At 51.9% G+C, this 16,639-nt stretch overlaps 2 protein-coding genes across 13 annotated transcripts in view; one reads left to right on the top strand and one right to left on the bottom strand.

Moving 5' to 3' along the window:
• Window positions 1–4,275: 4,275 nt before the first annotated feature.
• On the bottom strand, window positions 4,276–15,333 carry STOML1 (stomatin like 1). 6 transcript variants are annotated; one of them, XM_010593739.3, is made up of 7 exons: window positions 15,114–15,332; window positions 13,401–13,507; window positions 11,321–11,470; window positions 10,800–11,003; window positions 8,550–8,745; window positions 7,704–7,913; window positions 4,276–6,924 (listed from the first exon to the last, which is right to left on the bottom strand). In XM_010593739.3, exons 1-7 carry the CDS (start codon window positions 15,244–15,246, stop codon window positions 6,731–6,733), a joined length of 1,194 nt encoding a protein of 397 aa, XP_010592041.1. In that variant the 5' UTR covers window positions 15,247–15,332; the 3' UTR covers window positions 4,276–6,730. The 6 variants fall into 6 exon arrangements, with proteins under 6 accessions (XP_010592041.1, XP_003413866.1, XP_023408671.1 ...); XM_003413818.4 differs by having other exon boundaries at window positions 7,704–7,916; window positions 15,114–15,331; XM_023552903.2 differs by lacking the exon at window positions 15,114–15,332 and adding an exon at window positions 13,210–13,307 and having other exon boundaries at window positions 7,704–7,916; window positions 13,401–13,952.
• Window positions 14,576–16,639, top strand: part of PML (PML nuclear body scaffold) — a 56,068-nt gene continuing 54,004 nt past the window's right edge. For 6 of the 7 annotated variants that reach the window (XM_003413932.4, XM_023552900.2, XM_023552901.2 and 3 more), the window contains exon 1: window positions 14,824–14,900. In XM_003413932.4, coding sequence (XP_003413980.3) covers window positions 14,878–14,900 — 23 coding nt within the window. In that variant the 5' untranslated portion in view covers window positions 14,824–14,877. Of the gene's footprint in view, window positions 14,721–14,815; window positions 14,901–16,639 lie in introns of those variants that run through there. The other variant, XM_023552898.2, reaches the window with a different exon arrangement.

Raw genomic sequence — 16,639 nt, 5'->3', positions numbered from 1 at the left:
CCCTCTAGGACAAAGTCCATGGCTTATACATTGTCTCATGGTTTTTCTCATTTCCCCATAGTTTGGGTTGTGCTTGGTGTCACTTGTGTAGCTGACATTTATTGGCCTTTACTGTGTTCCAGGCACTGTTCTATGAAGTTCCTGGGTTGCGCAAATGGTTAAGCAGTCAACTACTGGCTAAAAGGTTGGCGGTTCAAATCCATCCAGAGGCTCCTCAGAAGACAGGTCTGGCTGCCTGCTTCTGAAAGGCCACAGCCTCGAAAACCCTATGGAGCAGTTCTACTTTGCACACGTGGTTGCCATGAGATGGAATCAATCTGACAGCAACTAACAACAACAAAGAGTAGGGAAAGTCTACATCCTCAAGAGATGCATCTTGGAAGAACTACAACCAGGATGCTCCTTAGGAACAAGGATGGTGAGACGACATCTCACATATTTTGTACACGTTATCAGGAGGCACCAGTCCCTGGAGGACATCATGCTACATAGAGGGTCAGTGAAAAAGAGGAAGACCCTCAATGAGATGGATTGGCAGAGTGGCTGCAACAATGGGCTCAAGCGTAACAACGATCATGAGGATGGCGCAGGACCTGGCAGTGTTTCGTTCTGTCGTACGTAGGGTCGCTATGAGCCAGAACCGACTTGACGGCGCCTAACAACAACCCATCTTCAAGACGTAGCGTTGTGTGAACAAATTCGCAGAATTGCAGGACACTGTGTTTGCTGTGTTGTCATTTGTTGTGTAAACACACACACACAGAGGATACATATGTATTTGGATTTTCTTATATATGCATGTGATCATTAAGGTTGTGAGTCAACTTGGTTGCGCCACGGTTCTCAGTGATTTGGCAGTTATGATGTATTTTGTCAGTCATATAATAATGTGATCACTTCCACGAAGGGATTTGCTGTGAGTAGCCAATCAGTTGGAAGGGAGTTTCCCTTGGGGTGTAGCCTGCATCCAATATAGGCGGAATTTCCGGCAAGGCTTTCGGGTTTTTGCTTACTCTGGATCCTGCAGCTGGCACCTGTTCATCTGACCTTCAGTTCTTGGGATTTGAGCTAGCAGCCGATCTACCGATCTTGGGTTCACCAGCCCCTGCAGCTATATGAGTCAGGAGAAGACTTCAGCCTGACCCACGAACTTAGGATTTCCCAAACTCTACAGCTGCATGAGCCACTTCCTTGATATGAATCTCTCTCTCTCTCTGTATGTATATGTATGCATGTACAGATAGAAATATATATATATATATATGTACGTTGTTGCGGTTGTTAGGTGCCGTTGAGTAGGATCCAACCCATAGCGGCCACATGCACAACAGAATGAAACACCGCCAGGTCCTGCACCAACCTTAAAATCATTGTTATGCTTGAGCTCATTGTTGCAGCCACTGCGTCAATCCACCTCGTTGAGGATCTGCCTCTTTTCCACTGACCCTGTACTGTGCTAAGCATGACGTCCTTTGTCAAGGACTGATCCCTCCTGGCAACACGTCCAAAGTATGGAAGATGCAGTCTCGCCATCCTTGCTTCTAAGGAGCATTCTGGTTGTACTTCTTCCAAGACAGATTTGTTCATTCTTTTGGCAGTCCACAGTATATTCCATATTCTTTGCCAACACCACAGTTCAAAGGTGTCAATTCTTCTTCAGTCTTCCTTATTCATTGTCCAGCTTTCACATGCATATGATGCGATTGAAAATACCATGGCATGGATTGGGGCACCTTGGTCTTCAAAGTGACATCTTTGCTTTTCAACACTTTAAAGAGGCCCTTTGCAGCAGATTTACCCAATGCAATGCGTCTTTTAGTTTCTTGACTGCTGCTTCCATGGCTGTTGATTGTGGATCCAAGTAAAATGAAATCCTTGACAACTTCAATCTTTTCTCCATTTATCATGATGTTGCTCATTGGTCCAGTTGTGAGGATTTTTGTTTTCTTTATATGTTGAGGTGCAATCCATACTGAAGGCTGTGGTCTTTGATCTTCATTAGTAAGTGCTTCAAGTCCTCTTCACTTTCAGCAAGCAAGGTTGTGTCACCTGCATAACGCAGGTTGTTAATGAGTCTTCCTCCAATCCTGCTGTCCCGTTCTTCATATAGCCCAGCTTCTTGGATTATTTGCTCAGCATACGGATCGAATAGGCATGGTGAAAGGATACAACCCTGATGTATACCTTTCCTGACTTTAAACCCATCAGTATCCCCTTGTTCTGTCCAAACAACTGCCTCCTGATCTATGTAAAGGTTCCTCATGAGCACAATTAAGTGTTCTGGAATTCCCATTCTTCGCAATGTTATCTATAATTTGTTATGAACCACACAGTCAAATGCCTTTACATAGTCAATAAAACACAGGTAAACATCCTTCTGGTATTCTCTGCTTTCAGCCAGGATCCATCTGACATCAGCAATGATATCCCTGGTTCCACGTCCTCTTCCGAAACTGGCCTGAATTTCTGGCAGTTCCCTGTCGATATACTGCTACAGCGGTTTTTGAATGATCTTCAGCAAAATTTTGCTTGCGTATGATATTGTTCTATAATTTCCACATTCAGTTGGATCACCTTTCTTGGGAATAGGCATAAATATGGGTCTCTTCCAGTCAGTTGGCCAGGAAGCTGTCTTCCATATCTCTTGGCATAGACGAGTGAGCACCTCCAGCGCTACATCCATTTGTTGAACCATCTCAATTGATATTCCGTCAATTCCTGGAGCCTTGTTTTCTGCCAATGCCTTCAGAGTCCCTTGGACTTCTTCCTTCAGTACCATCAGTTCCTGATCATATGCCACCTCTTGAAATGGTTGAACATCGACGAATTCTTTTTGGTATGAGTCTGTGTATTCCTTCCATCTTCTTTTGATGCTTCCTGCGTCGTTTAATATTTTCCCCATAGAATCCTTCATTATTGCAACTCAAGGTTTGAATTTTTTCTTCAGCTCTTTTAGCTCGAGAAACACCGAGAGTGTCCTTCCCTTTTGGTTTTCTATCTCCAGTTCTTTGCACGTCATTTTAATACTTTACTTTTCTTGCGCCACCATTTGAAATCTTCTGTTCAGTTTACTTCATCATTTCTTCCTTATACTTACATATACAGAGTGTTATGGATTGAAATGTATCCCCAAAAAATGTGTGTCAACTTGGCTATGCCATGTTTCCCAGTATTGTGCGACCGTCCAACATTTTGTGAGCTGATGTGATTTTCCTATGTGTTGTAAATCCTGCCTCTATGGTGTTGAGACAGGATTAGAGGCAGTTATGTTAATTCGGCAGGACTCAATCTATAAGATTAGGTTGTGTCTTAAATCGGCCTCTCTTGAGATATAAAAGAGAGAAGTGTGCAGAGAGACAAAGAGACCTCATACCACCTAGAAACAAGAGCCAGGAGAACAGTGTGTCGTTTGGACCTGGGGTCCCTGTGCTGAGAAGCTCCTAGACTAGGGGAAGACTGATGACAAGAACCTTCCTCCAGGGCCAACAGTGTGAGAAAGCCATCCCCTGGAGCTGGCATCCTGAATTTGGACTTCTAGCCTCCTAGATTGCGAAAGAATAAATTTCTCTGTTAAAGCCATCTACTTGTGGTATTTGTGTTATGGCAGCACTAGATGACTAAGACAGAGAGAAGCACTTCACTCGTTTAGCATTTCCAAAGAACCCAGCCTAAGACAATGGATTAAAAAAAAAAACTTCTCGGAGAATAACAAAGAAACTAATAGCAGGGGGTACTTGTTTGGAGGAAGGTGTGCGAAGTGTCTGGATGGGGTCAGGAATGTGAGAGATCATTTTCTTTGTGCCTTTTTAATCTTTAAAAAATTTTTGAGCCATGTGAATGTATTAGCTATTTAAAAATTAAATAATTATTTTAAAATAACACCAAACCAACAAAAAAACCCAGTGCCGTCGAGTTGATTCCGACTCATAGCGACCCTAGAGGACAGAGTAAAGCTGCCCCATAGAGTTTCCAAAAAAACACCAATATTAATATATATTAACACATCAACATAGCATAAACATTTTAAAAGTACTATTCACCAGGTTGTCTTGAGGAAAAAAAATAATATATAGGCAATGTTGAGTCCAATACAGTGACACATACAACACCCGATAATGGCCACTATTTTTGTCCCCTCCCCAAATCCCTGCCCACATCCCTCTCATACTTTAGGTTCCAGTTCCCCAGATTGAAAGTGCCCACATGCCTCTTCCGCCTGTACCCTTGCAGGGGCCTTCCCCTCTGGCCGACTATCTTTCCCCTCCTCTTCTCTCATGGCCCACTTAGCCTCAAGTCTCAGGCATCACCTCCTCCAGGAAGACTCCTGTGATTGACATAACCCTCATGCTCCCTTCCTCCATGGCAGTCCTCACCCTTTGTGGACTCCAAGGTTTGCTTAATCCTCCATAGCCCAGGGTCCTTGAGCCTATGCACTCCTTTCCCCTGTAGTGTTGCCCTGGCCAAGAAATGAACTCTCTCCCACACCCTCCTCACCCCATGTTGGTTGGGTAGGTCCTGTCCTCCACCCACACCAAACCAAAACTAAACCCATTGCCTTCGAGTCGATCCCCTGTAGGACAGAGCAGAACTGCCCCATAGGGATTGCAAGGAGCAGCTAGCAGATTCAAACTGTTGACCTTTTTTTTGTGTAGCAGCCAAACGCTTAACCGCTGTGCCACCACCCACACAAATATCCAGAAAAGTTTCAGTTTCCCGTAAATGTTACGTTGCTCTTCTCAAACCCACAGAGAAACTCAGCAGTTTCAGTTTCCCCTAGGTTTTGATCTCATCATTCCTGTCTCCCCTGGCTCAGCCTGGAGGGGTAAGTGCTATCTTCTGGCAAAGGCACGGCAAAGGCACGGCTGTCATGGTGAGGATCTGCGGGGCTTCCTGTTAACGCTGTGCCTGCTGTGTGCAATAGGGATGACGGAATACATGAATCGCTCACTCACGCGGTTCATGGTCCCTCAGGGAAGGCAGGCACAAACATTAGGAACACCTAGGGACCAAGCACTGCCATCCCCACGGGACCTCAAGGGGCATGGGAGTGTGGCTGCTGGGGATTGGAGGGAAGACTTAGTCCCAGCTGAAAGGGGCCAGTAAGGGTTAGAGGGCACAGACAACCCCAGCTGGAAAGTTTCAGGGCCCGGAAACACCTGTAGATGTTCCAGGCTTGGGGAGAGGGCGCCCTAGAGCTAAAGCCTGAATCCCCATGGCTGTGAGGTCTGCGCTGGGCCTTAGGGAGGTGCCTCAGGCACTGTGGAGACACACAGGAGGAGGGAAAACGCAGTGCCAGGCAATGGCTGGAGCAGAGGGGCAAGCTGGACCAGCCTGACCTGGACAAAGAGGGAGCACGCCCTGGGAGGGCCAGGCCTGATTCCAGAGGACAAGCTGAGCTTGTTCCTCAAAGGAGACACTCATTTAGCTCTGATTTTTGTCTGTTTTTTTCCGTAACACTCTCCAGGAAGTAAGCTTCATTTCTCAGGACTAGAGAAGTCGGAGGCCCATCTCTGGGGCCTCTGGGGCTGGGGCACTGAAGAGAAACCCACTGGGCCCCTGGGGCCAGGCCTCAACGTCTATCTGTGTGCACCCCTTCAGCCAGTGGAGAAACAAGCAGTGACCCTGGGTGGCCCAGGAGAGGATGATTGCAGCCCAGCCCCTCTCCTTAAGGTGATGAGCCCCCCGCCCTACCCCTCATTAGGTCCAGGTGTTTGGGGGCCCAGTTTTGACCTGCCCATGCCCCTCTCTCCTAGTAAACCTGTACCTCCACCATAAAGAGGGATAACAGAGTGACCCCCTGTCCCACCCTCCTGCCTGTGGGAGGAGTCAACACTTGGAGTCACTCAGCAAAGAAGGGCACAGCAGGGGTATCTGGACCCCCGTGGCCCTGGCCCAGCAGTAGGGGCATTGCCTCATGGACCCTCCTAGGCTACTCCCACTACATCCAGTCTCCACTCCTTCTCTCTTCTGATTGTAAACACATTTATTTCTTTTGGAGGTTTTCTGATTGTAAACACATTTATTTCTTTTGGAGGTTTTCAGGCCTCTGGCTAGAAGCACGGGAACAGCAGGGCTTCCCTTCATGCTGCCCTGGGTCCCGGCCCATCACGCATGCAAGACGGCCGGTACATGAATCAGGTTATCCTCAGGAGCAGGGCCAGGGGAGGAGCAGGCCCTGCTCTCTCCCATCCCCACCCTCCAACTAGCCTGGGCCTGGGCTGCACCCAGGAAGGCGGGCCCAGCCCGGATCCCCAGGTGCCTCCGCTGTAGTGAGTGCTTCTCGGTGGCTGCCTGGCTTCTCCCTCCCCCAACCCTTTCTGCACCCCTCCTTCTGAGCTCCCCCAGCATTCCGAGCCTGAGCCACACAGTCTGGCCCCTCGCTCAAGGCTAAAGCAGCTGCTGCCAGGCTGTTTCTGTGGTCCTGGCTTCCCAGCCAGGTAGGCAGCAGAGCAGGGCAGGCCCATCCACACTATGTACCCAGCTCAGGGGATGGGCAAAGGCTTGTCCAGGGAACCAGTGTTGCAGGCGAGAAGGGCAAGACAGCCTGGTTTGGCCTCTCTCGGCCTCCGCTGTCTGCCAGCCTCTGTCCATTGGCCCCAGCTGGGCCTGAAATGCCAGAGAGCCTCAATTCTCCAAGGTGCATCAACAGTGCTGCCTCCTCCTCCAAGAGGCCTTCCTGGCTTGGCACCAAGCTCGAGGCTGGGCTACAGGTGGTCAGCTGAGGCTGCTGCTACTTCAGGGCCCTGAGGACAGCCTCCAGCTTCATGGCCACGGCCAGGTCACCCTTCACCTTCAGCCGCCCGCTCATGTAGGCCCCCAGGGGCCGTAGCTCCCTACAAAGCAGGGCCCGCAGGTCCGCCTCGGTCATCTCCACCAGCACGTCAGGGATGCCATCAGGCACCCCACGTCCCACTCTCCCTCGCCCTGTTGGGGAAAGAAAACGGAGTGTTAGTGGGGTGATTACAGGGATGGGGGAGGGGTGCTGCTGAATTCCCCTGCTGACCTATTCTGTAAAATGGATCTTATCCGCAATACAAAAAGCCTTCCCTCCATCTGTTTCAGAACTGCTGGACTGCAGGGTTATCACGTCCTACCGGGAGAGGAGAAACCCTGGTGCCAAAGATGTTAAGTGCTACGGCTGCTAACCAAAGGCTCGGCAGTTCGAATCTGCCAGGCGCTCCTTAGAAACTCTAGGGGGCAGTTCTACTCTGTCCTATAGGGTCGCTACGAGTCGGAATTGACTTGACAGCACTGGGTTTGGTTTTTGTTTTGGACTGGGAGAGGTGGAAAGCAGTGGTTGGAGTTGAGGTGCTAACACCCTGGGTTTCAGTCCTATTGGCTGTGTGGCCGCTCAGAGCCTCAGTTTCCTGATCTGTGAAACGGGGATGATAGCAATCCCTAAATCATAGAATCAGGTGCAATAACACACAAGAAGTGCTTCACACAGTGCCTGCGACACAGTAGGGCCACAACACACGCAGGCTCTTGGTGTGGGACGCCTGGCCCTCTGAGCTGTACTGCCAATGGTGGGGGGCCGAGCCTGGACAATCATTGTCGGAAAATGGCATCTGAGCCCCAGACTGCCATTTGAGTTCACCCGAAACTGCTGGCAGGAGTAGGAGACAGTCTGAAAGAGGACCACTGGGGGTGGGGGGACCTACAAGCAACCTGGGTAGGAAAGAAGGGCAGGCAGGCTGTCGCACCTGTGGTGAGGTCCAGGAAGTAAATGTTCTGGGTGCCACTGGGCATGATGACATTGAACTGGTAGCAGGCTCCGACCTGGCTGACCAAGGCCTCAGACAGGAAGGGCTGCAGAGCAGTCAGCAGCTCCTCAGCCACAGGCTGCTTCAGGCTGGGCCCAGCGCTGACATTGGGGGCAGGCAGCTCAACTTCACTCACCATCTCCAAGGTGTCTGCTGGGGAGGGAGGCAGAGAGGAGGGAGCAAAGGTCAGTGTGCTGCCAAGGCCAGGGCACTGTGGCCTCAGTACCTGTGTGCGGCAGTTCCCCTCATAGCCCTTTCAGGCCTCTATCAACTTCCTTCTCTGCTAAGAAGCACCCCCTGGGTTCCAGCCCTAATCCCCCAGCCAGCTCAACCTACTCCAGCTTTGAGTATAAGACTCGTTTCCCAGCTTCCCTCTGGGCCCTGTTGCCTCCTTCCCATGGGGGTTCCCAAAGGCCTCCACACTCCCAGACACCTGGACTCTACTCACTGCCTTAGCTCTGGTCAGCTCTAGCATCAGGGCTGCTTGAACAGCTGTGCAGGCTGTGCCCTGCACAAGTGTGCCTGGTTAAGGAAGAACGTGGCCAAGTGCAGCCTGAGCTGTGCTCTGCTTGCCAAGCTGAGTGCTCTGGTGCAGGGCCCCATATGCCCAAACTAGATGCCTTTTTCTGTCTCCATCAAAGGTGCTGTATGAGCTAGAGAAGCCCTGGCTAGCACCAACCTCCCACAAAACACCCTTCTCCCCACAAAAAGTCTCCATTTCCTCTCTCAGCCCAGGTACATGAAGAGCGGCCTCCTCTCCCCTACCATCCTCGCAGGGCTCCTCACCTGGCCCCGGGGGCAGGGCACCTCCTGCCACTGAGGACATGCCTCCTCCCAGGAAGTGAAGGGCCAGCTGCTGGAGGGTGCTGTCCAGGCTGGACCCGGCCGGGCTGTCCTGGGGCGGCTGGAGCACAGCCTCGACTGCCAGCTCCACGCGGTCCACCTCCAGCCCCCAGGCCCTGGTCACGTCGTTGATCTCCAGCTGGAGGGCAGTGTGGGGAGAAACGGGATGCATTCAGCACACCTTCCCTGAGCGCCTCCTTTGGGCAGGATAGTAGGGACAGGTGGGGGCATAGAGGTGGGTGAGGCCCCACGCCTGCCTTCAGAGAGCTCCCAGCCTGGGAACGCAGGCGGAAGTCAACTACAACCTAGCTGTGGTAAGTCCTAGACAGCAGGGAGGTGTAGGTTCCCAGGAGAGGGGCCTGGCAGGGCTGGAGGGCCACGGAGGCCTGGGGCAGGAGGGGGGAATGATGCCAAGAAGAGTAGGAATTATTCAGTGAAAGGGGCATAAGGGGATGGAGAACCCTTCCAGGCAATGGGAGCAGCATGTGCAAAAGCCAAGACAGGAGAACCTGGCATGTTCTAGAACTGTGAGTAACCACAGTTCCATTGAGCTGGGCCCTCAAGTGAGGGCTGGGGGGCTGGAGAGAGCTGAGGGTGAGAGGCAGGGCTGTGCCCGCTGACTTGGACTTATTCTCAGGCAACAAGGAGTCTCAGGAGTTTAAGCAGGGAGGCTGCCGTGTGAATGCTGGACTGGAGGGGCTGAGGGTGCAGACTGAGAGACCAGGTGAGATACCACTTCAAGTGACAGGTAAGAAATAATGATCTGTATCTGGCAGAGTGGTGGCTGTGAAGCCAAGATAAACCCAGGGAGGAACAAACTCTGTTAACTACTTTAAGCCACAGCAAGATATGAGAGAAATGGAACCACTAGGCTCATCGGCTGTCTGGATGTGGGATGGGGGGCGAGTAGGGGGAGTTAGGGCCATCCAGCTTCTGGCTGGGTTCCTGCGTCCCTGGGAGAGGACTGAGTGGTACCCACTGGGCTATCAAGAGGGAGGCTGCCATGATGTCGGCCAGAGGTTTCTCAAGGGGCGGGGGGGTGGGGTGGCAGGGTGGAGATGTAAGGGGAGATATGGAGGCCTTCCAAGGGAAAGGGGAGAGAGGGCGTGAGAGCTGGAGGGGACCAGGCAAAGGGAGAGCAGGAAAGGGAGAAGGAGGGACCTGAGCCCTGGCCAGAGAAGCTGGGGCCCAGAGCACTGCCTGGTACAGGGACAAGCCTCACACACAGGAAGTGGGACCAGTAATGAGGCAAGAGAAACAGCACAGATGTAGATGCATTTGAAGGGCTCTTAGAGGCAAGTCAAACCATTTCCGTTTCCTCCCTCCAAAATAAAGCCTGCCCTCCTGCAACAAAGATGTAAAGCTGAGGTACACTGGGCAGGCAAGAGGTCTTTTTTAAACTATAAAATGCTTGGGAGAGCTATTATTACTATCATGGGTATGATTTTCTGGAGAATTCTGCCTGGCTGGTTGTTTGCCAGTTTACTTCCTGAAAGCACTGGGACCTCCACCCCCCGTCCTGTCCTATAATCCTAAGTCCCGTGGAGAGAGCAGAGCCGAAGGGGATGAGGGGACCTTCATCCACATTACCCAGTCAGACCTGGGAGGGGGCACAAGCGGCCATGCCGTTGTGTGTGCAGGTCCTTCTACCCCAGCTTGTTGCAGAAGGGATTTAAGGTAGCTTATTTCGGCGTAGATAAATTCTCTTACACACGAGAAGTGGCAGGAATAGGGTCCAGATATACCCAGGCCCCTTTGTTCTGTTCAGAACAAGGGAAAAAAAAAAAAAATGTACAAGCCTAGGAGGCTGCATTGTGGAGCAGGGAATTTCCCACCTGTCCTTTTACCCACCTGTGAGTGAGGTGAGTCAGGCCCAGGTAATGGGGACTGCAGGGGAACCCTGAGGCAACCACTGGGCCCGGTAGAGCAATGTTGGGGAAAACCTCAGCAGTGAGAAGCAGGCCCCAGGAATTTCCATTTAGGCCACTTCCCCCTCTAAGGGCCCGTTCACTTCTCAGGAGCGTGTCTGCCCGAGATCACATGCTCTGTGCGCACCTTCCATTCCTCAACATACAGTCCCACTGACTCCTCAAAGGATGGTACACTCACTGGCCATACAGTAAACTGAGGCCCAGAACAATATGGTGCTTTGTGCAAAGTGATCCAGGGAGGAGGGGGTGCTGGGCTGCCTACCAGGAGCTGGTCGCTGATCTTGAGCTTCTCCAGCTGGATCTCCCGCAATGGCCTCTTGAGCAGGGCCTTGGTCATGGCGTTCTGGGCTGTCATGCGCGCGGCTGTGTTCAGGTCCTTCACAGTCATCACCGACAGCATTGGGTCCCAGATGCGGAACTGGACATCAGCCCCTACAGACAGCACAGCCCCGTCCTTAGACGCCAGCTGTTGGACAAGGCCGTGAAAGAGGAGACAGTCAAGGGCTGGGCCAAGAGGCTGGGGCTGCAGGGACGTCAGGCCCCTGGGGCCACCTGCCTGACCCACCCACCTGGCAGCTAGCTCCTCAAAGGCAAAATGGGATCCCCAATTGCATGGGGTTAGGTGTATGCAGCCAGGGTGCCTTCCCAAGCTCCATCCTCATTTCTCTGGTTTGTTCTTCCTCCCCCACCCAGAAGGTTACTCCTAAGCCCAGGGCCTGGTGCTCACAGTCCACTGTGCAGGCCGCCATGCCCTCTGTCCAGAGGAGCTGAGAAGCCCCTCACCTTGCAGGGAGGGACGTTGAAGGCTCTCGTCCTCAGATCCACTCTCTGAAAGGAGTCAATGAAGGGCAGGAGCAGGACCATGCCAGGCCCCTGGGGGGTGCGGATCCGGCCCAGCCGGAACACGATCATCCGCTCATAGGTGGGCACAATCTGTCCACGATAGCAAGGCAAAGGGGTGAAAGTGGTGAACCTAGGACGGCCAATGACTTCTGCCCAGGTTCCTCCCTCACCCTCTCCCCCCGCCTTGGTCAGAGTTAGGCATCCTTAACTGTTTTTTAGATGAGAAAACCAAAAGCTCAGGGATGTTAAATGACTTGCTCAAAAAATCACACAGCCATTAAGTAAACTAGGCAGGATTTGAATTCAGTCTTGAATGACTCCAAAGGGCATACTCTCAACCACCACACTGTATTGACTTGAACCTCAGAGAAATATTTCACCACTGTGTTCTGAAACTAGACGTGACTCATATCAGAAAACTGTCTACCCTCAGACTAGTTAGGGGGAAGGCTGGAATGCTCTACCAGAACCCTAGAGCCAAGGTCTTTGCCAGCTTCTGGCCCCTGGAGCTTCAAAGAGCAGATATGTCCACACTGAGAAACAGAGGTCTAGAGATGCAAAGTGACTTTCCCATAGGCACACAGCATTTGTTTCGGTGGCAGTTTTAGGACTAGGATCTTGAGCTTTCTAAGGACTGTCTTCTAGACCACACCAAGCCCAGAAGCTTTCTCACAAAGCTGATGGTTGCCTAGGGCCCCATGAAGGGCAAGGCTGGCCCCGGCTTCCAGCCTCATTGCAGCTTCCTGGTTGATCTTCAACTTGTTAGTTGCCGTTAAGTCAGTTCTGACTCACGATGCCTTATATATAACAGAATAAAACGCTGCCCAGTCCTGTGCCACCTTCACGATCATTGGTATGTCTGAGTCCATTGTTACACCTGTATTGTTCATCCTTTTCCTCACTATACCACCCCTTGTTAAAAACCAGGCCTGAATTCCTCTTACTCATTACTTGCTGGGCCAAGTTGCTTTCATTTCTAATTTAGCCTGACCCAGAGGGTGTAATATTTAGCCAAAATATCTGTGTGCATCTTCAAGCCAGCGTTCAGGTTCCAGGACTTGGGGGTTTCGGGAGACTTATTCTACCACTTGAAGATCAAAGACCATAGCCTTCAGTATGGATTACACCTCGACATAAAGAAAACAAAAATCCTTACAACTGGACCAATGAGCAACATCATGATAAACGGAGAAAAGACTGAAGTTGTCAAGGATTTCATTTTACTTGGATCCACAATCAACAGCCATGGAAGCAGCAGTCAAGGAATCAAAAGACACATTGCATTGGGTAAATCTGCTGCAAAGGACCTCTTTAAAGTGTTGAAGAGCAAAGATGTCACCCTGAAGACTAAGATGTGCCTGACCCACGCCATGGTATTTTCAATCGCATCATATGCATGTGAAAGCTGGACAATGAATAAGGAAGACTGAAGAACTGACGCCTTTGAATTGTGGTATTGGCAAAGAATATCGAATATTTCATGGACTGCCAAAAGAATAAACAAATCTGTCTTAGAAGAAGTACAACCACAATGCTCCTTAGAAGCCAAGGGTGGTGAGACTGTGTCTTACATACTTTGGACATGTTGTCAGGAGGGATCAGTCCCTGGAGAAGGACATCATGCTGGGCAGAGTACAGGGTCAGTGGAAAAGAGGCAGACCCTCAACGAGGTGGACTGACACAGTGGCTGCAACAGTGGGCTCAAGCATAGCAACAACTGTGAGAATGGCTTAGGACCGGGCAGTGTTCCGTTCTGTTGCGCATAGGGTCGCTGTGGGTTGGAAACGACTCGACGGCACCTAACAACAACAAAACATTCTACCACTTACTGGGCGACTTTGGACAAGTCTGAGCCTCTGCTTTCTCATCTGGAAGATGGGCATGAACAATCCTTGCCCAGCTCATTTCACAGAGGTGGAATAATACACTGTTTAAGGAAAGGGGGCAGAAGATGAGGGATTCGCTCATCAATGGCAAAGCTCTCAGCACACCCCAACCGCCCTGACGCAGGCAGCCTTACCTTCAGGGCAAACCATCCAGAAATGGGGAAGGTAAGCAGCAGCAGCAAGAACCCCAGGAAGCTGATGAGACCGTGGCAGAGGCAGGAGGGCCAGCTCTGGGGCACATCTGGAGGGAGAGCAGAGGCAGTCAAGGAATGCCAATTGGTTCTGGCAGGACAGCAGGAAGTTGGTCAAGTGTATCTTTTGCCCACCTCCCCTTCAAAAGCTCGTTCCTTCTTTGGGCAGGTACTAGTTAGGGAGTGTTCACCTCCCACACTTCAAAACTAACCTGTTCTGAGTCCCGCTCCCACAAGGCCCTATGCTCTGCTAGGCACCAGCCATTGAATCTGACTATCCAATCCACGTGATGCTCTCCTTGGACTGAGCGGGGGTCAGTCTCCTTGTCTGATTTATGTTGCCTACTTATACCTGGAACCCAGGTGAGTTGAACTGAATGTAGCTGGCTTAACACACCCCTTCTCTCCCACCAGGAGTCCTTTTGAAGATAATGTCTTAGCTTAAAGGGATAAAGCATTACCGGAGAGATGAACAGGGGCTAAGATGTTCTTTTCCCGCTCACTATTGACTCGATGGCTGTGGGTTTTTTTGGTATTCCTCACCCCATTTAATGCCCTTGTTAGCTGCTAGGCAACCCCGTGCACAATAGAACTAAATGCTGTCCTGAAGCTCTGCTGAAACCTGTTCAGTATCATAGCAACATGCAAGCCTCCACCAACAGATGAGTGATGGCTGCACATGAGGTGCACTGGACAGGTATCGAACCCAGATCTTCCGCATGGAAGGCAAGCATTCTACCACCAGTGCGGGCTATCAAATGCATGCTTCACTTCGAGCAGCTCACGTGGGAGGCGGGGAACCAAGAAGAGGCTCATTTGAGCCAGAGGTCCTGGCCCCTAGAAGAGAACCAGGAGCCCCCGGATGAAGTGGAGCTGAGACGAGCCCAGATTCTGGGATGAGATTACTCTCTGCTCTTCCCTCCCTCCTAATTGTGACAGGAAACAGGCAGTTCTGCGTCATCCTTCCAGGAACCCCATATCCTCTGGGCTCTCCAAGTCCCAGGACACTAAGTTTCTGTTTCCTGCCTGGCTCTAACCCTGGAAGCCCCTGCAGAAAAGAAACCCTTGGATAAGGGCAGCTGTCAGTACAGGAGTGCCAGGGTTTGGTTGTCTTCCTGAGGGGTGTGGGATCTGGCCTGTGCGCTAAGATAACCATGGAAGGTTTTGGCACAAAAGAGGGTCAGAACAGACACAACAGACTGCTGAGGGTCTGCCTTTTTGGTCTGTGCATCTTTACCAAGAAATAAGGAGGTGCTCTATGAGGTGAAGATTTTTGCCATTTCTCTGCAGCCAAGTGTTCTTAGAACCGCTGGTAACCTCCTCTGCCTAGACCTCATTTTTTTTTCTCTCCTATGCAGATTAGCGTCTTGAAACATCTGCTCCGGCCTACAGGGCTGCTAGAGGGCTGCTAAGGGCCAGTATGGTGGGCAACGGCTTTGGAAGGTAAGAGAGCTGCGCCGGCTCCAGGACTGCAGCCCCAAGGTCCCACAGGGGGCGGATCGGCGCCAACACCCCAGCTCACGGTGCAATCTCCTCTCGGTCCCTCCTCTTGGATGGGAGGGCGCCTGGCCAGCCAGCTCCTGAGAGGGGGTGGAGTTCGGGCATAAGGGCGCCAGCAGGTTCCCCCCGGACCCGCAGTGCTGGGCGGCCACTCACCCGCCCCCGTCCCCACGCCGCCCCGTTCCGGGGACAAGCAGCCCTTCTGCGAGCTCAGGAAGCCGAAGCTCGACTGCTGGAAACGGTCAAAATCCCCCAGAGGCAGCGCCCGGTACCCGGACCTGCCGAGCATGACGCCTGACAGACGGCACTGGCCACGACCCGCGCGGCGGGCGCCTGACCAGCTGGGCCTGCACTGCCCCGCCCCTGCCGCGGGCTTGGGCTCAGCCGCTGCTTCCGGCTTCACCTGCGCGGCTACCAGCAGCGGCCAGGGCGCAGGAGGAGGAGGCAGGCCAGGCCCCGCTCCCGCAGCCGCACAGCGCCCCCTGCCCTCGGAGGACCGAACTGCGACCACGAGGCGGGAGGCTCTGTGCTCCTGGGAGCTGGCCAGGGGTTCCCTCTTCTCCTCACTCCTACCTGGCTTCAGAAAAGGCGCAAGAAAGGAAGCTGGGTTTTATAAGGTGGTTTTCAAGATTCCAATAGCCCCAGAATCAAGAAAATGCTGTTATCAGCCTTCTCCCTCTCTAAACTCATTGTTGACTTGTGAGCCCTGCTCTTGGTGAGCCCATGTGTTACAGAGAATTGCTCCATGGGGTTTTCTTGGCTGTAGTCTTTATGGAAGCAGATCACCGGTCCTTTCTTCTGAGGCACCGTTGGGTGGATTCAGACTTCCAAGCTTTAGGTTAGCAGTCAGTACAAACAATTTTGCACCACTTGGGGACCTCGGGCATATCGGAGTGGTTCCCTTATCTAGACTTAGAGTTTCTCCAGGCATGGCCAGCAAGATTCCTCTTCGCCTCCCGCAGTCCAGGAAGCCGGAGCAGAGGCGCAGTACTTATTTGTTGAATGAAGTCGTGACCACTGCCGCCCAAGGTGGGGCAAGCGAGAGGGCCTGAACTTTGGCACAAAAAGAGAAAAATTTCCTGTACAGACTCAGGGAGCTCTGCAGAGTTAGGAAGGAGGGGATAGCAAAGAGCTATGCCTACAGCAGGCTGTCCAGGGCATCACAGAAGTGAGACCCTCAGTCTTGCAGATCCTCAAACACCACACCCCTTGATCCAGGTACCCAGAGTTAACTTGCCTCTCCACAGCTTGAGAAAACCCAAAGCAAATGGTGGGTTTACTCTGAGAAGCCTTAACTCCCATCAGGGTGTTGGCTCTGGCTAGGAGGTTGTCTTCGAAAGGCAGCAAAGAAATCAATAAATTTTTTCTTGTCTTGGCCACATGCCTGTCTTCCCTCCCCAGGCACCTCAGCCCTTCAGCCCACTGCAGATGGCTGCCCACCATTGTTAGCTTTTCCTAGTTTGGTGCTCAGAGGGTGACCTGACGGTAGGTACCCTGGGGGTACTGACCAGGCTGGAAGGTAGGGAAGGCTCCTGAGGGTTCTCACGTTTTCTGGGCAAGTTGGGTCTCTCTCCACCATCCCCTTTCTATCCCCGCACACACCCCAGACTATAAGCTTTACAAGAACAAGGCCCTGTCACCGTCCTTTCTAGTCTGTTCTGAGTTGGAACTGAGCACAGAAA

Source organism: Loxodonta africana, chromosome 13, assembly GCF_030014295.1.
Source record: "Loxodonta africana isolate mLoxAfr1 chromosome 13, mLoxAfr1.hap2, whole genome shotgun sequence".
Classification (NCBI taxonomy): domain Eukaryota; kingdom Metazoa; phylum Chordata; class Mammalia; order Proboscidea; family Elephantidae; genus Loxodonta; species Loxodonta africana.
The sequence above is the reverse complement of the archived record's forward strand: the minus strand, read 5'-3'. Positions and strand labels throughout refer to the sequence as shown.